Genomic DNA, 24,197 nt, shown 5'->3' with positions numbered 1-24,197 from the left:
CTTCGCAGATATTTGATAACTCGGGTGTCCCTAAAATTGACCAAGACCAGGTCTCCCGTTATGTCCTTGGGGATTGAACCTGACCACCCTACCCTTCTGACATTTAAAATTGTTCCATCTATGTTGGGTGGTAGGGGTATATTTCTGGTCAGCCAGAAAGACACCTTATTTGCCAGATCCGCTGGTCTTTCAATTTTGCTGTTAGTGAGTTCAGGCACGCCCGAGAGGATGCACACAAAAGGAGCCACCTCCGGCGGTAGATCTATATGTTTAACCTTTCTTTGCATGTTGCCATACTTGTAGGACTTCCCCTCTGTCGGCGTGGGTGGTTTAGTTGGCCCTTCTCTAATGGCAGGACTCTGGGCTATTTGGGGGTTTGATATGATTGGTGTTTTGGATGTTTTGGGGGCAGGTCCATAAATTTGTGCGGTATTACTTTGTGCAGAGGTGATGGGGATGTCAGTAGCAACTAGGGTCTCAACTTGCTTATGTCCTTCCATTCTTTTTGTAAAAATTATGTTTGCCCTAATGGTTTCCTCTATGGTTGTGAGCTTTTCCCCTATTACCTCAATTCTTTTTTCCAATGGGGATATTAAAGATTTTACCAGAAGTTCAATCTGGACCAGTAAATCGGATGGTGTAGTGGGTGCAGGAGAATCCAGAATAGAATGTACCTCAGATGTTTTTGGGGTATTGCTAATGGCCGAAAGGGGTCTTAGATACAATTTTTGTTTTTTAGCTAATCTTCCCCTCTGTTTAGCACCTTTGCGCTTTCTGTTAAGAAAGGGGGCCTGGACGTTTGCTGTCAGTTGGGTAGTGTCTATAGGTGATAATGGAGGGGGAGTACTGAGATGGCTTACATTTAGTTGAGATGTAATGCTATGCTGGGGACTTGTGTTTCTTATTGCACGTGCAGGAGCATTTGTTTGCTCATTCCCATTTTCAACGTTGGTATATACAGTTTTGCAAAGCAGATTTAAATCCTCCAGCAAGGTTAAATTTTGGGTTTGGTCTGGTAGCACCAGAGGAGATTGGATGCTAAATGAGGGATCTACGGGGAGACTTTGTTCTACTCTCTCTCTTACGGACTCAATTGCTGATGTAGCCTAATTAGATAGTTGTCCAATGTCCCCTTCCTTTGCCCCCCCTGAAGGATATTATTTATGTGAGGCCCTTTGTCAGACATGATGTGGATAGCTTTCTAAATATATATATGACAATGACAGGTGCCTATGCAGGTAGTGCACGTACTCTATTAGCCAAAACGGAGAAGTCTGAAGGTAGCCAGGTAGGGGATGCTGAAGAGTATATAATGTCAGGCAGTTTGATGGGTTAGTTCATATTACCTTCCTTTTCCAGTGAGCATGAGGCGAACATCGAATGGGGTGGCCTGTCCCGTCCTCCTCGTGCCTCTGAGGGCCATAGAGGGCCCGCCCTTTGCCCGGGCTTCGCTCGGCGTCCCGCTCGTGTCCCGCGAAGCGGAGCAGAGCTCTGTTTATGGGCGCCTCCTGGCGCTTGTGATGCGTGTAAAAGCAGCGCCGCCACTGAGGCAGCCGGGAGTTGCAGTCCCGGGGCGGCGGCGCTATCCCAGTAATGTAGTGACTCCTGGCGATGGCGGCGACAGAAGAGGACTCCCCTCGTTCCCCAGCTCCGGTGAGTGTGGTCAAATTTCCACCTGATCTCCCGTCTATCTATTTTTTCTAAGATACTGGAAAGACATGTTCATTTCCAACTCTCCTCTTTTGTTGACTTGCAATTTGCTTCACCCTTCGCAGTCCGGCTTTAGATCTGGCCACCGCCATAGCAATGAATCTGCCCTACTTGGGGTCACGTCCTGCGAGACTTGAGTGCGGCATTCGATACGGTGTCAAACTCCATCTTGACAGACCGACTTGAGGCCTCAGGTACTGAGGGTCTGGCTTTGAGGAGGCTGATCTCCTTAATAAAAGATCGCACCTTTCAGGTCATCTTGACAAAATCTAGATCGAAGACCTTAGCGCTTACCTCCAGAGTCCCTCAAGGATCAATTTTGTCCCATTGCTCTTCAATGTCTACGTTCGCCCTCTGGCAGGCGTTGCTGAGAAGTCAGGCCTCACGGTCGTTTCATATGCTGACGATACCCAGATTATCTTCTCATTATTACTATCAGCCGCCCAGCGTCATGGCCTGAGAAATGTCTCCCTCTGGGTGACTAGAAATGCTCTGAAGCTGAATGGTAACAAAACTGAGGCCCTGGTTCAAGGAAATGACCCCGAACTCTGGGGTGTTAACCACTGGCCGGATGCTCTGTGACCATTACCTGCTCCAGGAGCTAGGGTCAAGAATCTTGGTTTTTCTTTGTCGATACCAACCTCCCCCTCAAACCTCAGGTGTCCAGAGTCACGGACACCTGCTTCTCTGTTCTAAAATGGCTTAAAATATCCTCTGGCTAATTGCACCGGACGCCCAGAGAACAGTGATGCAGGCTTTGGTGACTTCCAGACTGGACTACTCCAATGTTTTATGTCTGGGCGCAGACAAATCCTTGATCCATCGCCTGCAGATCATCCAGAATGGGACCGCTCGCTTTCTTTTTGGGCGGCATGGATTCGCCTCAGTTTCAACGCTGCTTCATAAACTCCCTGGCTCAGGGTGAAGAAGCGCATCGAATTCAAGGCCTTATGCTATATGTTCCGGGCCAGACTTGGGTTGGCCCCTTCTTATATCCAAGGCTTGTCGAAACCCTGTGTGCCCACCCGGCAGCTGAGATCCTCTAGCCGCTCACTGTTCTCAGGGCCCTGGTTCCGTCTTGCTCGCATGAGAGGCGCGAACTCTCTTCCAGCTGAGCTCAGGAGCTGGCACTCTTTGCTTGCCTTCCGAAATCACATGAAGACCTTCCTTGTTAGTTGCCAAGCCTGATTTTCTATCCTGGGGTTGTTGTTTGTGGCTCTGCCTGCCGCCCTGTCCAGCACCGGGAGACGCTGTTGGGTAGCCGCGTGCTTTATAAATCCCCCAATATTAATGATATTAGGCTGAATGAAAGCCCCCCCACCCCAAAGGTGTGTCATTGGCCTTCATTACCCCCTAAAACGGGACACTGGGAGGAGTCGAAATCTCCTCCCTCCGGGTGTCTGCTGCTTCGACCCCTGTTCTACCCCTCAAGGCCGCTTTTTTAAAGGCTCTCTGCTTCTGTCTCAGGTCACACACTCCAGTGCCTCTGACCCCACCCCCCCCCCCCCCCCCGGGTCTCTGCCACCTCATGATGCAGAGGGGGGTGGTCCACCTTCCCTTTTTTATAGCAAACCTCCCGAGGAGTTTGACGACTTCTTTCAACCTGAGGGATGACAGCGGATACCTTACATGTCCCGATTCCACCCATAATTCTTTTCAAATGTTGCTCCCTGTACTGGGTTCCCTTTGGAAACATGTTTTAAAGAAAATTCCATCTTGCCTGCTTGAGATGTCACACCTGCAGAGGTGCCTGGAGCCAGCACAGGTCAGGGCCAGGTGAGTCCCAGCACTGGGGAAGCTGTCTTTGGAAACTCAGGGGGGGGCTCCTCAGTGAAGGTGTTGTGTTTGGATGCACAGGGTGGGGGGCTCCTCAGTGAAGGTGTTGTCTTTGGAAACACAGGGCTGGGGGGCTCCTCAGTGAAGGTGTTGTGTTTGGATGCACAGGGTGGGGGGCTCCTCAGTGAAGGTGTTGTCTTTGGAAGCACAGGGCTGGGGGGCTCCTCAGTGAAGGTGTTGTCTTTGGAAACACAGGGTGGGGGGCTCCTCAGTGAAGGTGTTGTCTTTGGAAGCACAGGGTGGGGGGCTCCTCAGCGAAGGTGTTGTCTTTGGAAGCACAGGGCTGGGGGGCTCCTCAGTGAAGGTGTTGTGTTTGGATGCACAGGGTGGGGGGCTCCTCAGTGAAGGTGTTGTCTTTGGAAACACAGGGCTGGGGGGCTCCTCAGTGAAGGTGTTGTCTTTGGAAACACAGGGCTGGGGGGCTCCTCAGTGAAGGTGTTGTGTTTGGATGCACAGGGTGGGGGGCTCCTCAGTGAAGGTGTTGTCTTTGGAAGCACAGGGTGGGGGGGGCTCCTCAGTGAAGGCGTTGTCTTTGGAAGCACAGGGTGGGGGCTCCTCAGTGAAGGTGTTGTGTTTGGATGCACAGGGTGGGGGGCTCCTCAGTGAAGGTGTTGTCTTTGGAAGCACAGGGTGGGGGGGCTCGTCAGTGAAGGCGTTGTCTTTGGAAGCACAGGGTGGGGGCTCCTCAGTGAAGGCGTTGTCTTTGGAAGCACAGGGTGGGGGGGCTCCTCATTGAAGGTGTTGTCTTTGGAAGCACAGGGTGGGGGGGGGCATGCTCCTCGGTGAAGGTGTTGTCTTTGGAAGCACAGGGTGGGGGGGGGCTCCTCAGTGAAGGTGTTGTCTTTGGAAGCACAGGGTGGGGGGGGGCTCCTCAGTGAAGGTGTTGTCTTTGGAAGCACAGGGTGGGGGGGGGGTCCTCAGTGAAGGTGTTGTCTTTGGAAGCACAGGCTGGGGGGGGCTCCTCAGTGAAGGCGTTGTCTTTGGAAGCACAGGGTGGGGGGGGCTCCTCAGTGAAGGTGTTGTCTTTGGAAGCACAGGGTGGGGGGCTCCTCAGCGAAGGTGTTGTCTTTGGAAGCACAGGGTGGGGGGCTCCTCAGCGAAGGTGTTGTCTTTGGAAGCACAGGGTGGGGGGTCTCCTCAGTGAAGGTGTTGTCTTTGGAAGCACAGGGTGGGGGGTCTCCTCAGTGAAGGTGTTGTGTTTGGAAGCACAGGGTGGGGGGCTCCTCAGTGAAGGTGTTGTCTTTGGAAGCACAGGGCTGGGGGGCTCCTCAGTGAAGGTGTTGTCTTTGGAAGCACAGGGTGGGGGGCTCCTCAGTGAAGGTGTTGTCTTTGGAAGCACAGGGTGGGGGGCTCCTCAGTGAAGGTGTTGTGTTTGGAAGCACAGGGTGGGGGGGTCCTCAGTGAAGGTGTTGTGTTTGGAAGCACAGGGTGGGGGGGGGGGTCCTAAGTGAAGGTGTTGTGTTTGGAAGCACAGGGTGGGGGGCTCCTCAGTGAAGGTGTTGTCTTTGGAAGCACAGGGTGGGGGGTCTCCTCAGTGAAGGTGTTGTCTTTGGAAGCACAGGGTGGGGGTCTCCTCAGTGAAGGTGTTGTCTTTGGAAGCACAGGGTGGGGGGCTCCTCAGTGAAGGTGTTGTCTTTGGAAGCACAGGGTGGGGGGCTCCTCAGTGAAGGTGTTGTGTTTGGAAGCACAGGGTGGGGGGGTCCTCAGTGAAGGTGTTGTGTTTGGAAGCACAGGGTGGGGGGGGGGGGTCCTAAGTGAAGGTGTTGTGTTTGGAAGCACAGGGTGGGGGGCTCCTCAGTGAAGGTGTTGTCTTTGGAAGCACAGGGTGGGGGGTCTCCTCAGTGAAGGTGTTGTCTTTGGAAGCACAGGGCTGGGGGGTCTCCTCAGTGAAGGTGTTGTCTTTGGAAGCACAGGGTGGGGGGTCTCCTCAGTGAAGGTGTTGTCTTTGGAAGCACAGGGCTGGGGGGTGGGGGTCTCCTGAGTCAGACCTCACATGGGATGTTGAGCTGCAGGATGAGGGCTGTGATCAGAGCGTCTTAGGGATGTTCAGCTGATTCTTTCTTAACTCCCCCGCCCAGGCCCAGCGACGGATTTCTGATGGCGACCTGACCGTCCACCTCTCAGTGCCAGGGGACACCATCCTTATCAATAACACTAACAACTCCCTGACCCACTCGCGGCACTCCAACCGCTACGAGCGCATCAACTCCACGGACAGCGAGTACCAGGAGCCCAGCCGAGCCCGGATGAAGCTGCCGGAGCTGCCCCACGGAGCCGAGGGCACAGGTGAGAGGAGCCATGTTTGAGTGGGTCCCGGTATGGACTCTGCAGTGAGGTCTGAAGACGCAGTAGCCATCTTGGAGTGGTGTCCAACCATTGCAGAAACACTGGTGACCAGTTTTGTAGGCATGACTTGTAGGTGTGCTCTGCAGCAGTGTGCCGTGGCTGTAGGCCCTGGTGTGGTATGTCTTGGAGGTATACTTTCAGGTGTATGTCGGGGAGTGGTATACCTGAGGGTGGAATGCCTTAGAATGGTGTATCTAGGAGGTGTACTTTGCAGTTGTGTGTCTCGGTGGTGTGCCTCACAGTGCTTTGCCTTGTAGTGGGATCAATTGGAGTGGTATACTTTTCTGAGGTATGACTTGGAATGGTATGCCACAGAGGTATGACTTGGAGTGGTATGCCACAGAGGTATGACTTGGAGTGGTGTGCAGCAGAGGTATGACTTGGAGTGGTGTACAGCAGAGGTATGACTTGGAGTGGTGTACAGCAGAGGTATGACTTGGAGTGGTGTACAGCAGAGGTATGACTTGGAGTGGTGTACAGCAGAGGTATGACTTGGAGTGGTGTACAGCAGAGGTATGACTTGGAGTGGTATGCCACAGAGGTATGTCTTGGAGTGGTGTACAGCAGAGGTATGACTTGGAGTGGTGTACAGCAGAGGTATGACTTGGAGTGGTGTACAGCAGAGGTATGACCTGGAGTGGTGTACAGCAGAGGTATGACTTGGAGTGGTGTACAGCAGAGGTATGACTTGGAATGGTGTACAGCAGAGGTATGACTTGGAATGGTGTACAGCAGAGGTATGACTGGGAGTGGTGTAAGGCAGAGGTATGACTTGGAATGGTGTACAGCAGAGGTATGACTTGGAGTGGTGTACAGCAGAGGTATGACTTGGAATGGTATGCCACAGAGGTATGACTTGGAGTGGTGTACAGCAGAGGTATGACTTGGAGTGGTGTACAGCAGAGGTATGACTTGGAATGGTATGCCACAGAGGTATGACTTGGAGTGGTGTGCAGCAGAGGTAGGACTTGGAGTGGTGTACAGCAGAGGTATGACTTGGAGTGGTGTACAGCAGAGGTATGACTTGGAATGGTGTACAGCAGAGGTATGACTTGGAGTGGTGTACAGCAGAGGTATGACTTGGAGTGGTGTACAGCAGAGGTATGACTTGGAGTGGTGTACAGCAGAGGTATGACTTGGAATGGTGTACAGCAGAGGTATGACTTGGAGTGGTGTACAGCAGAGGTATGACTTGGAGTGGTGTGCAGCAGAGGTATGACTTGGAGTGGTGTGCAGCAGAGGTATGACTTGGAATGGTGTACAGCAGAGGTATGACTTGGAGTGGTGTACAGCAGAGGTATGACTTGGAGTGGTGTGCAGCAGAGGTATGACTTGGAGTGGTGTGCAGCAGGGGTATGACTTGGAGTGGTGTACAGCAGAGGTATGACTTGGAGTGGTGTGCAGCAGAGGTATGACTTGGAGTGGTGTACAGCAGAGGTATGACTTGGAATGGTGTACAGCAGAGGTATGACTTGGAGTGGTATGCCACAGAGGTATAACTTGGAGTGGAGTACAGCAGAGGTATGACTTGGAGTGGTGTACATCAGAGGTATGACTTGGAGTGGTATGCCACAGAGGTATAACTTGGAGTTTAGTACAGCAGAGGTATGACTTGGAGTGGTGTACATCAGAGGTATGACTTGGAGTGGTGTACAGCAGAGGTATGACTTGGAGTGGTGTACAGCAGAGGTATGACTTTGAGTGGTGTACAGCAGAGGTATGACTTGGAATGGTGTACAGCAGAGGTATGACTTGGAGTGGTGTGCAGCAGAGGTATGACTTGGAGTGGAGTACAGCAGAGGTATGACTTGGAGTGGTGTACATCAGAAGTATGACTTGGAGTGGTGTACATCAGAGGTATGACTTGGAGTGGTGTACATCAGAGGTATGACTTGGAGTGGTGTACAGCAGAGGTATGACTTGGAGTGGTGTACAGCAGAGGTATGACTTGGAGTGGTATGCCACAGAGGTATGACTTGGAATGGTGTACAGCAGAGGTATGACTTGGAGTGGTGTACAGCAGAGGTATGACTTGGAGTGGTGTACATCAGAGGTATGACTTGGAGTGGTGTGCAGCAGAGGTATGACTTGGAGTGGTGTACAGCAGAGGTATCCCTTGCTTTGGTATACTGTGGAAGCATGTCTTGCAATGCTGTGCGTTGCATGTGTGTCGTGCAGTCATGTGCCTTGAAGAGGTATGACTTGGAGTGGTGTGCAGCAGAGGTATGACTTGGAGTGGTATGCCACAGAGGTATGACTTGGAGTGGTGTACAGCAGAGGTATGACTTGGAGTGGTGTACAGCAGAGGTATGACTTGGAGTGGTGTACAGCAGAGGTATGACTTGGAGTTGTGTACAGCAGAGGTATGACTTGGAGTGGTGTGCAGCAGAGGTATGACTTGGAGTGGTGTACAGCAGAGGTATGACTTGGAGTGGTGTGCAGCAGAGGTATTCCTGGCTTTGGTATACCTTGGAAGCATGTCTTGCAATGCTGTGCGTTGCATGTGTGTCGTGCAGTCATGTGCCTTGAAGAGGTGTGTCTGGGAGTGGTGTACAGCAGAGGTATGACTTGGAGTGGTGTACAGCAGAGGTATGACTTGGAGTGGTGTACAGCAGAGGTATGACTTGGAGTGGTGTACAGCAGAGGTATGACTTGGAGTGGTGTGCAGCAGAGGTATGACTTGGAGTGGTATGCCACAGAGGTATGACTTGGAGTGGTGTACAGCAGAGGTATGACTTGGAGTGGTGTACAGCAGAGGTATGACTTGGAATGGTGTACAGCAGAGGTATGACTTGGAGTGGTGTACAGCAGAGGTATGACTTGGAGTGGTGTACAGCAGAGGTATGACTTGGAGTGGTATGCCACAGAGGTATGACTTGGAATGGTGTACAGCAGAGGTATGACTTGGAGTGGTGTACATCAGAGGTATGACTTGGAGTGGTGTACAGCAGAGGTATGACTTGGAGTGGTGTGCAGCAGAGGTAGGACTTGGAGTGGTGTACAGCAGAGGTATGACTTGGAGTGGTGTACAGCAGAGGTATGACTTGGAGTGGTGTACAGCAGAGGTATGACTTGGAGTGGTGTACAGCAGAGGTATGACTTGGAGTGGTGTACAGCAGAGGTATGACTTGGAGTGGTGTGCAGCAGAGGTATGACTTGGAGTGGAGTACAGCAGAGGTATGACTTGGAATAGTGTAGAGCAGAGGTATGACTTGGAGTGGTGTACAGCAGAGGTATGACTTGGAATAGTGTAGAGCAGAGGTATGACTTGGAGTGGTGTACAGCAGAGGTATGACTTGGAGTGGTGTACAGCAGAGGTATGACTTGGAGTGGTGTACAGCAGAGGTATGACTTGGAGTGGTATGCCACAGAGGTATGACTTGGAGTAGTGTACAGCAGAGGTATGACTTGGAGTGGTGTGCAGCAGAGGTATGACTTGGAGTGGTGTACAGCAGAGGTATGACTTGGAGTGGTGTACAGCAGAGGTATGGCTTGGAGTGGTGTACAGCAGAGGTATCCCTTGCTTTGGTATACCGTGGAAGCATGTCTTGCAATGCTGTGCGTTGCATGTGTGTCGTGCAGTCATGTGCCTTGAAGAGGTGTGTCTGGGAGTGGTGTGTTGATGATTTTCCCAGTGAGAGAAGTTTCCCTGTGGGTTGTAGCCCCACGCCCTGCTTGTAGGGCGTGTGTGGGGGCCCTATTGCTCTGTTAGTGGTTGTGCTTAGTGTTTGGGACGTAGTGGGTAAGAGTCCAGGTCCTGCTTGTAGGGCGTGTGTGGGGGCCCGATTGCTCTGTTTGTGGTGTGTGCTTGGTAGCTCCATGTGTCTAGGCGTGGTAACCAGCTTCTCACACCGTCGTTTTGCGACTGGTTGCAGAATCTCAGTCCTCTGTGTGTCGGAAATGGTTTGGAGATCCAAATGTGGTGCATGTTAAACAGGATGTTTATGGTCCCATCCACTGTGGGCTGTGGGTGGGTGTTGGTTTTGTCAGTCTGTGTGTTGGGGTTGTTAGTGGGTTTGGCCTCTTTTACGGCCTCCTGCTCCTCAGTGTGCTGGGTCTGGTCAGAGAGTGATCACCTCTGTCTGGCAGGCAGGATTGGAGCTCTCACTCCTCTGAGTGTTAGGCGTTACTTACGGCTCTCACTCCTCTGAGTGTTAGGTGTAACTTGGGGCTCTCACTCCTCTGAGTGTGATTGGGGCTCTCACTCCTCTGAGTGTTAGGTGTGACTTTTTCTGTCACTCCTTTGAGTGTTAAGGGTAACTAAGGGCCCTCATTCCTCTGAGTGTTAGGTGTGACTTGGGGCTCTCACTCCTCTGAGTGTTAGGTGTGACTTGGGGCTCTCACTCCTCCGAGTGTTAGGTGTGACTTGGGGTTCTCACTCCTCTGAGTGTTAGGTGTGACTTGGGGCTCTCACTCCTCTGAGTGTTAGGTATGGCTTACGGCTCTCACTCCTCTGAGTGTTAGGTGTAACTAAGAGCCCTCATTCCTCTGAGTGTTAGGTGTGACTTGGGGCTCTCACTCCTCTGAGTGTTAGGTGTGTCTTACGGCTCTCACTCCTCTGAGTGGGATTGGGGCTCTCACTCCTCTGAGTGTTAGGTGTGACTTGGGGCTCTCACTCCTCTGAGTGTTATGTGTGACTTTTTCTGACACTCCTTTGAGTGTTAAGGGTAACTAAGGGCCCTCATTCCTCTGAGTGTTAGGTGTGACTTGGGGCTCTCACTCCTCTGAGTGTTAGGTGTGTCTTACGGCTCTCACTCCTCTGAGTGGGATTGGGGCTCTCACTCCTCTGAGTGTTAGGTGTGACTTGGGGCTCTCACTCCTCTGAGTGTTATGTGTGACTTTTTCTGTCACTCCTTTGAGTGTTAAGGGTAACTAAGGGCCCTCATTCCTCTGAGTGTTAGGTGTGACTTGGGGCTCTCACTCCTCTGAGTGTTAGGTGCGTTTAGAGCTGGTCACCTCTGTCTGGCAGGCAGGATTGGGGCTCTCACTCCTCTGTGTATTGGCTGCTGTCAGTGCGCACTTACACCTGTGTGTCTTGGGTGTGGTTAGTGGGCGAACAGCTCTGTGTGTTACATGTCCCTGGGAGGTCTCACTGCTCTGTGTGTTAAGTGTGAAGGGGGCTCTCAGTGTTAACTGCCGTCAGTGGGCGATTAATCCTCTTCGTCTTGGCTAGGGTTAGCGTCTTGGGTGTGATTAATGTGTGATCACCTCTGAGTGTTAGGTGTGACTTGTGGCTCTCACTCCTCTGAGTGTTAGGTGTTACTTTTGGGCATCTCACTCCTCTGAGTGTTAGGTGTGTCTTACGGCTCTCACTCCTCTGAGTGTTAGGTGTGTTTAGGGCTCTCACTCCTCTGAGTGTTAGGTGTGTTTAGGGCTCTCACTCCTCTGAGTGTTAGGTGTGTCTTAGGGCTCTCACTCCTCTGAGTGTTAGGTGTACTTGGGCATTTCACTCCTCTGAGTGTTAGGTGTGACTTAGAGTTCTCACTCCTCTGAGTGTTAGGTGTGTCTTAGGGCTCTCACTCCTCTGAGTGTTAGGTGTGACTTGGGGCTTTCACTCCTCTGAGTGTTAGGTGTGACTTGGGCATCTCACTCCTCTGAGTATTAGAAGTCTCACTCCTCTGAGTGTTAGGTGTGACTTGGGCATCTCACTCCTCTGAGTGTTAGGCGTGTTTAGAGCACTCACTCCTCTGAGTGTTAGGTGTGACTTGGGCATCTCACTCATCTGAGTGTTAGGTGTGTCTTAGGGCTCTCGCTCCTCTGAGTGTTAGGTGTGACTTGGGCATCTCACTCCTCTGAGTGTTAGGGGTGTCTTAGGGCTCTCACTCCTCTGAGTGTTAGGTGTGACTTAGAAGTCTCACTCCTCTGAGTGTTAGGTGTGACTTAGAGCTCTCACTCCTCTGAGTGTTAAGGGTGACTTGGGCATCTCACGCTTCTGAGTGTTAGGTGTGACTTGGGCATCTCACTCCTCTGAGTGTTAGGTGTGACTTAGAGCCCTCACTCCTCTGAGTGTTAGGTGTGACTTAGAGTTCTCACTCCTCTGAGTGTTAGGTGTGACTTGGCCATCTCACTCCTCTGAGTGTTAGGTGTGTCTTAGGACTCTCACTCCTCTGAGTGTTAGGTGTGACTTAGAGCTCTCACTCCTCTGAGTGTTAAGGGTGACTTGGGCATCTCACGCTTCTGAGTGTTAGGTGTGACTTGGGCATCTCACTCCTCTGAGTGTTAGGTGTGACTTAGAGCCCTCACTCCTCTGAGTGTTAGGTGTGACTTAGAGTTCTCACTCCTCTGAGTGTTAGGTGTGACTTGGCCATCTCACTCCTCTGAGTGTTAGGTGTGTCTTAGGACTCTCACTCCTCTGAGTGTTAGGTGTGACTTAGAGCTCTCACTCCTCTGAGTGTTAATGGTAACTTGGGACTCACACTCCTCTGGGTGTTAAGGGTGACTTGGGGCTCTCACTCCTCTGAGTGTTAGGTGTGACTTGGGCCTCTCACTCCTCTGAGTGTTTGGTATGACTTAAGGCTCTCACTCCTCTGAGTGTTAATGGTCACTTGGGGCTCTCACTCCTCTGAGTGTTAGGTGTAACTTGGGGCTCTCACTCCTCTGAGTGGGATTGGGGCTCTCACTCCTCTGAGTGTTAGGTGTAACTTGGGGCACTCACTCCTCTGAGTGTTAGGTGTGACTTGGGGCTCTCACTCCTCTGAGTGTTAATGGTCACTCGGGGCCTCACTCCTCTGAGTGTTAGGTGTAACTTGGGGCTCTCACTCCTCTGAGTGGGATTGGGGCTCTCACTCCTCTGAGTGTTAGGTGTAACTTGGGGCACTCACTCCTCTGAGTGTTAGGTGTGACTTGGGGCTCTCACTCCTCTGAGTGTTAATGGTCACTTGGGGCCTCACTCCTCTGAGTGTTAGGTGTAACTTGGGGCTCTCACTCCTCTGAGTGGGATTGGGGATCTCACTCCTCTGAGTGTTAGGTGTAACTTGGCGCACTCACTCCTCTGAGTGGGATTGGGGCTCTCACTCCTCTGACATCACCATTGCCATCCCGGAAGGATACAAGATTATTCGTAAAGACCGCACCAAGCAAACAGGAGGAGGCATCGCCATCGTCAATAAGAATTCCATCCGCATCTCAACCAGCTCAGACGTCAACCTCACTAGCGCCGAACACCTTCACTTCCAGATCCACACCGACCCCAAGACCACTCTCAGAGGCACCCTCCTCTACAGGCCACCAGGACCCCGTGCACAATTCAGTGAAGACATCACTGACTTTATCACTCCTCACACCCTCCCCTCCGAGGACTACATTCTACTGGGAGACCTCAATTTTCATCTGGAAAAGAGCAACGACAGCAACGCCACCAAATGATGTAAATAATTAATTTACTCTCTTAATTTCTATGCAGGTAAGTACTTAATCAATAATAACTCAATCGAAATGAAGGAAAACAGAGTCCGTGGTGTAAGAGTTTCTAAGGGTTTTATTCCTCATAAAGGAATCAGGATATCATGTTCTGACCACCACACAGGGTGTCAGAAGGGATAGATGAGCGCGCTAACGTTTATTGACAATACATAGCTTATATACTTGATTTACATCATAATGTTCAATGTAAGAGGCGTAACAGCTGAGAGAAGACAAGATAACAGTATACACGTGGTGCTAGTACATCATCAAGAGGCGTAAACTAGGCGTAACTAGGCGTGTGTGCTAGAAACGTCACTGATAGGTGACGCAAGTGGGTGGCACCAAGGGGTGGTGCTAACAGAATGTTGCAATGTCAGCAGAAATCGGAAGCTTGGATGCGTGCGCAGCTGCATGACGTGTGATAGACGGGGTGCAGGGGACTTGACATTTACACTGACGGGAAGAGACAGAAGTCTGGCATGTCAGATCAACTTGTACTTCTATCATATCTGATATCTGATGTTTTGGGAACTAAGCTATCTGGGCAGAAAGGTCTCTAGAGCAGAAGCTATTCTATACTTGCTGTGAGTGCGTGTATAAGCGCCTGAGTGTCTGTATGAGAAGCGTGGGGGCACGGGGCCTTCCATGGAAGCATGGCAACAGAGGCTACGAATTACTTGCATAAAGACAGGTCGGCCCTTTAGCCCTGTAGCTGAGGAAGGATGTTTACTGAAGCTAGTAGGCTGGAATGTATCTTCGGGGAGGAAAACAGATAACTCGAAGGTTATAGTCAATCTTGGCAGGCAGCAGGCTGAGCTGAGCACGGAGGGCCGCGCTAGAAGTAAGTCAGAGTTCACGGGTACGGGGGCTGCTTGGGCAGAGGCCCTCGCAGTCAGAAGCCAGAAAAGAGGCTCGGTGGCAGAGATTCAGGGCCTACTTTCAGCCAGGCTGAAAAACGTAGGAGTACACTTCAAAAAGACGTTGGCATAGCATACTTAGGAACGGACCATCAAACCCATTCATGGTGGGTCTGAAAGAGGACAAGTTAACGTTGGACGCAAATGTATTTGCGTCTTCATAGCTGGTACAGGAGGGAAGTTACATGCACTTTTAACTCGTACATGGAGTCGGTGGGGTACTCGCTAGGGAACACAACATGACCATAAAATTTATATTACCTCATTCCCTCCTTGTTCCCTACGGACCCTTCATGATATATCGATCCTCATAAATCGATCGGTTTGTTCTTGTAACATTATATGTTCGTCTTTCTTTCTTTGACTGTTTGAGAGGCAACTGGAATGCTCAATGCAGGATGTGGCACACAGTCCACATATCGCTGGCCCACACTGCAGGCATAGGCAACAACTGAATACTATAACAAGACCAATGCCTAGGAAGGATAAGATCTTCCATCCCCAAGCTGTTAACGTAGTCCAGAACCAACCGGACCAAGTCCAGGTGCCTGGATTCTGATGTATCTGATTTGCAATTTTATGTAAACGGGTGATAGCTTGATAGACAGATGGTGCATTTTGTGGAATGAAAACACAGCAACTTGACCCGATGACCTTACAGGCTCCACCTCTATCTGCCAAGATGACGTCAATCACAAGACGATTTTGAAGGACAACAGTCCGTATAGCAGACTGCTCCTCTGTTAAGTTACCTAGAGCGGAGGCAGTTTCGTTCACTACTGCTTCGAGTGTTCTCGTTAATCTGCGTATTAATTTACTGTTTTGGACAGGTCCTAGGAAGAAAAAGAATCCTTTATTGAAATCAGTGTACTGTTCCCATGCCGTTTCTGTGTAGTCGACAAGGGGAATATCTCTTTTGGGTCTATTCAGTGCTAGATTCGTATTTCTATGGTAATCAGGAGGAGCTAGGAAAACAGGTGGCAGAAGGAATGCAATGTAACAGGTACCGTCCCAATCTGGAGGCAAACGTATGTATGCGGTATGACCACAAACAAAATAGGAATGACTGGTAGCTTTAAAAGACGATTTACCATGGTCACTGAACTCGACCACAGTAGTGCATTTACTATGACCTACGTGTACTGAACCTTTCTTGCTAACACATAATTCACCTGTGACTGGTAGTACTAACATATGGGGCAAAACTGGAGCAGTTTCAGATTCAACAGTGAGGATCATAAGGCTAATTGTGTAATTACCTAATCCATATACTTCATTTTCTAGATCAGTTCCTATTCGAGTAGGAAGTCCTTCTTGATCAGGATAACAGACGTTGAGCAGGACTAAGTTCAAGTTTCCCCAAACCCAGCCCCCATCGAAAACAGCAATATCAGGATCTAAAGAATTAATTATTTTAAACCATGCTCCACAGGAGCCATTGTGAGTGAATGGGTACGGAAAGAGAGGCAGAGCTCCCTTGTAATTCTGGTAGGGAGGGAGTCGGCCACATATCCAGCAGTCTGTAGCATTACTTGTCTGATGGGAATGGTGTAACATACTAATGAATGTATTGTTGCGCAGCGCAAGTCTGTAAGATAGTTCATGTGCGGGAAGTTCACTAAAAGTGTGTTCAGCAGAGACATTGTAAGCAGATTGTTCACGCCTGAAAATAGGCCAGTACATAGGAAGCAGAATGCTGGCAATAATAATTAGAATACTCAGAATAAACATGATTATTAGTGTCACTATGCAGTGACTACGAAGTGATTTGCAATATGTTCTTCTCTTTTCCTCTCTCTCTCTAACTCGATCTAGGGGATACATGTCAGAAACTATTTAACCGATTCACCTAAGGGAGGACTTAAACAATTAAACTGTCTGACTTGCTAGATCGAAGCTTCATTCGGTAAAGTTCTTGAGGAGTCTTTTCTCTTTTAGGCACAGTAACGTCTTGTGCTTCAACACAGTCTTTGGTGGGGGTGGACGAGTCAGAGTCCTGTTTCAGTCCGTTTTTTAGTTCATTGCATAGTTTGATGTGACTCGTGTGGACCCACCCCTTTCTCCCCTCGATTTTCACGGCGGTCCTAGTGGTAAGCAGAACGGTCTTTGGAGACTTCCAGCGGGGCTCCAGCGGACTTTTCCGGTCGAAATTCCGGACGACTACCAGGTCACCTGGGCGGACCTCATGCGCCTTTACATCGGTGTTGTCAGGGAAGGCTGCGGCAACCTGTGAACGACATGATTGGAGTGCAGACATCAAGGAGGCAAGGTAATCTGTCAACATGTTACAATCAACATCAGTGATCTTTTTCGGAACGGGCGTCCCCCACATATTCGGCGGTCTGCCAAAGACCACTTCGTACGGGGATAGCCCTGATCTTGAGTGGGCGACCATTCTCATGTAGAATAGTGCCACGGGCAGGGCGACTATCCAGTCGACCCCTTTTTCCTGACAGATCTTGGCAAGACGGATTTTTAGTGTCTGATTATGCCTTTCTACAAGGCCAGCTGCTTCGGGATGTCGGACACAGTGGAACCTCCACTGATATCCTAGCAAGAGGGAAACTTGTTTCATCAACTCGGACGAGAACGGCTGTCCGTTATCCGAGTACACGACACGGGGCAAACCGTACCGTGGGAAGAATTCACGAACCAACTGTCTGGCTGTGGTCGGAGCAGTGTAGTCTGGGACTGGGTATGCTTCGGTCCAGCGGGACAGAGCACAAACGATTACAAGAACATACTTAAATCCTCTACAGCTATTCATCTGGATATAATCCATCTGGAGGACTTCAAAAGGGTGATCGGGAGGATGAAATCCACCTTGCTCAACAGGGACGCTTTTACCTGGATTGAACTGACAACAGATCATGCAAGTACGCACTTTCTGTTTTGCTGCTGCTCGTAAGTGTTTGTTGTACCAGAGATTCTGTAAACTGTCTAACATGGCTTTCTCTCCAAGATGGGCAGGACTATGTGCTGTATTTATCATGACTTGAACCATTGAGTCGGGGAGAAACCATATAGATTTTCCCTTCGTCACCCAACCTTGATCTGTCTGAATCCCTCCTTGTTCAGTCCATTTCTTTATCTCCTCTGGAGTAGCATGTGTCTGGATATCAATTACATCTAGGGCGGGATCTCTAACTGCCATACACTGGGTCTGGACTATTGTCTTTGTCACATCAGTAGTCTGGGTGTGAGTCAGTGCTGTATGTTTTGCTGTCTGGTCTGCCAGGTCGTTACCCTGGGAAACGGAATCTGTGACTTTGGTATGTGCCTTACATTTCATGACTGATATGCCCGAGGGCAAATGTATTGCTTCTAACAGTGCTTGAATAAGGGGGCCATGTTGTATCTTGGCCCCATGAGAAGTCAGAAAACCTCGTTCTTGCCAGAGGACTCCGAAGTCGTGTACAACTCCGAAGGCATAGCGGGAATCTGTGTATATGTTAACATTTCTGTTCTTGGCTAGAATACAAGCTCGGGTCAGAGCGATGAGCTCTGCTGCTTGAGCAGACAGGGTGTCAATACGATGTGTTTCTTTAATTTCAGTTTCAGTGGTCACGGCGTACGCGGCCACTAATTCTCCTGTACTTGTTCTCATGCATGAACCGTCCACATAAAGTGTCAGGTCTGGATTTGTCAATGGGACATCTGTTAAGTCTCGTCTAGGCTTAGTTACTGCATTAATTATTTCTATACAATCATGCGGAGCTGGATCTGTCATAACTGTAGGTAACAGTGTTGCTGGGTTCAGGATGCTGCAACGTCTGATTTCTATGTGTGGCTGGAATAGTGTTAATTCATAACCTGTCAGTCGTGCTATAGTTAAGTGTTGAGTCTGGGTTCTGTTTAACAAAACCTCTACAGAATGTGGTACTTGAACTGTTAACTGATGACCTAAAACAATTGAATCACTTTGTCTTATTGCTAACGCTGTTGCTGCTACTGACTTTAAGCACGCAGGGAGTGCTTGAGCTACTGAATCCAATGTACTAGAAAAATAAGCACAAGGCTTATGTGAACCTGCTTGGTCTTGAGTGAGGACAGACAACGCTGTGCCATCACGTTCTGTAACAAAAAGTGTAAACGGTTTACTGTAACATGGTGTCGCTAAAACTGGTGCTTGGCATAAAACTTTCTTTAATTCTTCAAAAGCTTGTGTGTGTTCCTGAGTCCAAGGGAGGACAGTCGAAGTCGCTGCCTCCTGTGTCGTTAACTGGATGAGTGGTTTAGCTAGAAATGCATACTGGGGAATCCATTGTCTGCAGTACGAGGTGAGGCCTATGAAGGCCCGCACTTCCTTTTGTGTCTTGGGTTGCGGCATGTTCACAATTAACTGAATGCGATCGGGAGTGAGCTGTCTCCCCACTTTGGACAGCAAGTGACCCAAGTACACAACTTGCTGAACACAGAATTGTAGCTTCGAAGGAGACACCTTGTGTCCCTTGTCGGCCAGGAAATGTAAAACTGTCAGTGATGCTTTTTCACATTCGGGCTCACTTCGTGCGGTGATCAGCAGATCATCGACGTATTGTAGTAAAGCGGTGTTAACTGGCATTTGAATACAATCTAGTTGTCTTTTCAGTGCTTGACTATAGATGCTGGGGCTTTCTGTAAATCCTTGAGGTGCGCGCGAAAATTTGAAACTGCGTCCATTTAAACAGAATCCGAAGAGATATTGGCTCTCTGGATCAATAGGCACGCTGAAGAAGGCGTTCTTGAGATCAATTACAGTAAAGAACGTTGCTTCTGAATCAATAGCAGTCAAGAGAGATGATATATCGGGGACCACAGGATACTGTGGGATAATGCATTTATTCAATTCTCGAAGATCAATCACCAGCCGATATACTGGCGGTGCATTGGGATCAGTACGTTTAAGAATCGGAATGATGGGTGAGTTACAGATATTGGAGTCGGTCTCGACGACCACTCCTTGGGCAATGAGCTCTTCAATGATTTTCAGTAAAGCCGCTACAGCATCGGGTGGTAACTTGTATTGTCTGATTCTGGGTAATACAACACCTGCCTTGAGGGTAACGCGGTATGGTGTAATGTGCATACATCCTACATCAGTTGGGCCTTTTGCCCACAAGTAATCAGGTACATTTTTCAATCTGACGTCAAACTCACGAAGGACGTAATGACCCTTGAAATCCCGCAGAAAGAGTCTAACCCCCTCCGGGGAGCAGCATATTATAGCTCCTAGAGCCTTCAATGTTTTAATTCCTAATAGATTCTCCGGACATGATTTTGTTAGTAACAGGTCTGTAACGCGTGATAATGGACCCACAGCCAGGGGAACTGGTTCTGATACTTCATTTACAATAGGCTGTCCTGAAAAACCAAGGGAAACATTTTGTGAGCCTGAGAGGGGTGCCCCTGGAACTTCGTCATGACTTATTGTAGTGCGACTTGCCCCTGTGTCAATTAAAAACTTTCTATCTTTCCCCAATACTTGACTGTGTACATAAGGACCTTCTTGATCTACAGGAATCTCGATAAGAGGCAAGCCACCTTCCCTCTCTAGGCTGTTTCATGTATATCGGGAATATTCGGGGTAAGCAGACTGAGCATATTGGTACATCTGTTGTGAGACTTGCTGAGTTGCAGCAATGGGCTGTGGCTGTGGTACTGCTACGGTTTGTGCTGTCTGTGCAGATGCATGCATGGTCTGTGTATTCTGTGTAGACTGATGCTGGTTATGGTCTTGTCTAGGCGGATGCGGTCTTTCTTTAGTTTTACCTGTCGCTATGTTATGTTTCAGAACTGCACATTCGTGTACGTAGTGACCTGGCTGCTTGCAATAATTGCATGTCCCTTTAACAGGAGCTGCAGTGTGACTTGTCTGGGTCGTACCTTTTCTGTGACTGTCGGATGGAACCGTCTGGGCTACTAACATTTTCATTTTCGTGTCTTTCATGCGCTTCTGTTCCTGGTCTTGTTCTTCCCTAATTCTATTCTGGTGATATTGTAACATTTGTAACATCTGGGATGGCGTATTTGCTTGCCATGTACTCTCGACTTTATACACTCTATTTTTAACTAACGGTAGGGAATTCTCGACTAACTTTGATACGAAAAGATGTGGGTACGACTCGCTACTTGGCTGGAGGCCACTATTGATAATAAAACATTTCTCGAATCTAGAATAAAAGTCGCTAGTATCTTCATCATGTTTCTGTTTACAGGACGAGATTGCATCCCAATCCTCCTTTCTAGTTGTCAATAATCTGGGCAGGACCTGTACTATTAAACCTGGTAATGCTTTAGTTTTGTCCCCAAGGCCTAACCCTGGAACCCGTTTTTTCTCTTCGTCTTCTATTTCTGCCCAGGCAATCTTTGCGTCTCCCACCTCCCAGTCCTTTTCTTTTAATTTCTCGAATATACCCGTAGGCAATAATACTTTCAACATTTTCATGATATCATCATATGTGTAGTCCCCCATCAGTAACATGTCTTTGAGCTCTCTATGAAAACCTGCAGGGTCTTTATCATGGCACGGTACTAATTTCTTCATTTCTAACAGTTCTAACTTAGTCAGAGGCGTGTGTACATACACGCGTTTCAAAATTTTATCCTCACCCATAACAGGGTGCACTTCTCGCAAGGGGTTCTGACTTTCTATACCACTCCCGCACTGCATATGGTACATTTTTCTTTCTGGAGGTGGGGCGGGGACATATTCAGAGCTTACAAAGGTGTCATATCTGCGTCGTTGTTCTAGAATTATTTGGACTAATTTAGTGCTTAGGCCTCTCCATCTATCCATCAGTAGTGCTTCTAGTGTCTCATGTAAGGGACCTGGATCGGAATAATGTTTTCTGTATTTGATGAGAAGGTGTTGAATCATATATACCCCTGCTAATTTCTGTTCGTCGGGGGAGAGGTTCAGAAATGTCTGTGCTACCGTGTCATCATTATATATGTTTGCATTTTCGGCCCATGATACCGCTGATCGGGCTAGTTCTTGTTCATCCATAGAATTGAGTACATGGTACCCAACTCGATCTCGAAGCCGTTTATCAGTTTCCTGGAACTGATGCTCAGCAGAATTCGGATTCGTTAAGGCAGAGAAGAAAACTCTCTTGCTTTCTGGACGGATACCCTTCCTAAGATAAGTTCCCTTACCTACATATGCTATAGTGCTTGTAGTCGGTTCTAGTTCTTCAGATTCTTCTTCCTCCTCGGAGGGAGCCTTTTCTTTCTCTTTGTCGTGTACTGCTATCACTGCCTTCTTAATCTTTTTATACATGGCCTCTATGCAATTTTGTCTGTCATGTTTTCCATCAGCTATATTTTGACCCCACTTACTCAATGCATCTAATTCACTCTGATCTGTTCCGGGCCTGTCTCGTTCTCTTATTAGACAATTTATGAAAAATCGTAGTATCAGTGCTTGCATGGTAACTTTCTGTTTCTCCAGGGCATCCTTAATACTGTCGGGGTCCTTTCCCGTTTGAACGAACTCATATATTCTATCTAGGTGCTCCTTCATTCCTGCATAACATAACAAACTATCAGTAGCAGATCTTAACCGTAAAGACGCTAATATCATTAAGTCGTCCTGTCCAGGTTCTGGATCATATCTACAAACTGACATATTTTCTTTTAGTGCATCAAGACGGGATGAATTAGAAGAACGGGGGGATCTGTGCGTAAAAGGACTCTGCATACCTCTGAGATTTAATCTGTGAGTCGGTGGCGGGGTCTGGAGACCCGCGGTCGCACCTCCTGAAGCGGAAACTTGGGCATTATCTCTGTGTGTAGTCAGTATCTGAATTTGTCTTTTAGTAGGATCTGATTGAAGTGGTTTCGGTAAATCAGTTTTAGGTGAGGGAAGTGGCGGAGCTGGCGGAACGGGACTAGTCTTTTTCGGTGTCGGCTGAGAGTGATCTTGGGGGGCAGTACCACCCCCGGCCCTGTCAGTAGGCAGGGCACGAACAGGCAGATTGGTGTAAGCTGGCGCTACATCTTCGAGATATGAATTTAGGAATATGTCTTTAGTAGTCTTATGCATTACTTTAGTTGGAACTAATGGTGACGGCAAATTTTTCGGTATTTCTGAAATGGCGTCAGGGGTACCATCGGCCAAAAGATACATGTTGTTCACTTTGCCATTTAGGATACGATCTATTTGTTCTACTTTTACTCGAATTCCCTCAGTAACTAATTCGTTTTCTTGGGCCTTTTCTGATTCTTTAAGCCTGTCTTCTCTACGGAGTGCTCTATCAGCACGCTTACGTGATTCCTTACGCCAAAATTCTATGGCGTCTTTCTGAGATTGTCTAGCTTTCTTTTTCCGTAATATTTCTTCTACCTTTATGATGCACTCGGCATCCCATGTTCCGTTAACTGGCCATCGGTATCTTTCCTCTAAGTGCTTGGTATAATCGGTCCATAACTCTAGATACAGGATGGCGTCTATGCCATGTTTATTATACATAAAATTACCTGGAGTGTCCCTAGGGGGGATTGGAATCTCTTCCTCTAACATCCCTTTCCTAGTTCCTATCTGCTTTAATTTGTTAAAAAACGGCATTGTGCCTACTTGATACTGAAATGCTTGATCCTTTATACTTAATGTCAACTGTAACTATTCATACAAAAACACAATAATGCACAAAAACAATCACATTCATACCACGACATTAATCACATGAAACATTTAAAGACATAGTTAACTTCCCCCTACTCTGAATGTACCGCTCAACGATACAGATACACTGCTGTAACAGTGCAGAAATTCGGAATACTTTATATACTGCTAAACAGTACAGATACACTGCCTAAAAACAGTGCAGACCGGACTTGCGTACCCAAACCCGTCTAGATACGACCCAGCAATGGTACTCACCGGGAAGCACGGAAAACAGAAGGCCTCGGAAAACTCGACTGGACTCGACTCGGAACTTCGGAAAACTTCGGAAAACTTCGGAAAACTGGTGGGCCTCTTCACACCTCGGACCTTGCTTCCTTCGGCTGGGCTCTGGTCGGGATCCTCCGCACTCCTCACCGCCTCGTCTGGGCACTGATCGCAGTCCTCGTCACCTCCGTGTGTCAGAGGGGAATGCAGGAAATCCTGCCAGTACACGTGTTGTCCGTCTAACTGATGGCAGGGGACACGGATTGCAACGCACCTTCCGGCGCGTGAGGTGGGGGAGGGGTCCCTATTCGGGCGCCAAAATGATGTAAATAATTAATTTACTCTCTTAATTTCTATGCAGGTAAGTACTTAATCAATAATAACTCAATCGAAATGAAGGAAAACAGAGTCCGTGGTGTAAGAGTTTCTAAGGGTTTTATTCCTCATAAAGGAATCAGGATATCATGTTCTGACCACCACACAGGGTGTCAGAAGGGATAGATGAGCGCGCTAACGTTTATTGACAATACATAGCTTATATACTTGATTTACATCATAATGTTCAATGTAAGAGGCGTAACAGCTGAGAGAAGACAAGATAACAGTATACACGTGGTGCTAGTACATCATCAAGAGGCGTAAACTAGGCGTAACTAGGCGTGTGTGCTAGAAACGTCACTGATAGGTGACGCAAGTGGGTGGCACCAAGGGGTGGTGCTAACAGAATGTTGCAATGTCAGCAGAAATCGGAAGCTTGGATGCGTGCGCAGCTGCATGACGTGTGATAGACGGGGTGCAGGGGACTTGACATTTACACTGACGGGAAGAGACAGAAGTCTGGCATGTCAGATCAACTTGTACTTCTATCATATCTGATATCTGATGTTTTGGGAACTAAGCTATCTGGGCAGAAAGGTCTCTAGAGCAGAAGCTATTCTATACTTGCTGTGAGTGCGTGTATAAGCGCCTGAGTGTCTGTATGAGAAGCGTGGGGGCACGGGGCCTTCCATGGAAGCATGGCAACAGAGGCTACGAATTACTTGCATAAAGACAGGTCGGCCCTTTAGCCCTGTAGCTGAGGAAGGATGTTTACTGAAGCTAGTAGGCTGGAA

General features: G+C 48.7%; 1 protein-coding gene across 1 annotated transcript in view; it reads left to right on the top strand.

Annotated features, from left to right (window-relative positions):
- Positions 1 to 24,197, top strand: part of DDR1 (discoidin domain receptor tyrosine kinase 1) — a 286,593-nt gene that overhangs the window by 188,965 nt on the left and 73,431 nt on the right. Inside the window, exon 11 of the mRNA XM_086920718.1 lies at positions 5,625 to 5,832. Within this exon, the coding sequence (XP_086776844.1) occupies positions 5,625 to 5,832 (208 nt within the window). The remainder of the gene's footprint in view (positions 1 to 5,624; positions 5,833 to 24,197) is intronic.

The sequence above is a fragment of the Lissotriton vulgaris genome, chromosome 5, assembly GCF_964263255.1.
Source record: "Lissotriton vulgaris chromosome 5, aLisVul1.2, whole genome shotgun sequence".
In the NCBI taxonomy this organism is placed as follows: Eukaryota; Metazoa; Chordata; class Amphibia; order Caudata; family Salamandridae; genus Lissotriton; species Lissotriton vulgaris.
The sequence above is the reverse complement of the archived record's forward strand: the minus strand, read 5'-3'. Positions and strand labels throughout refer to the sequence as shown.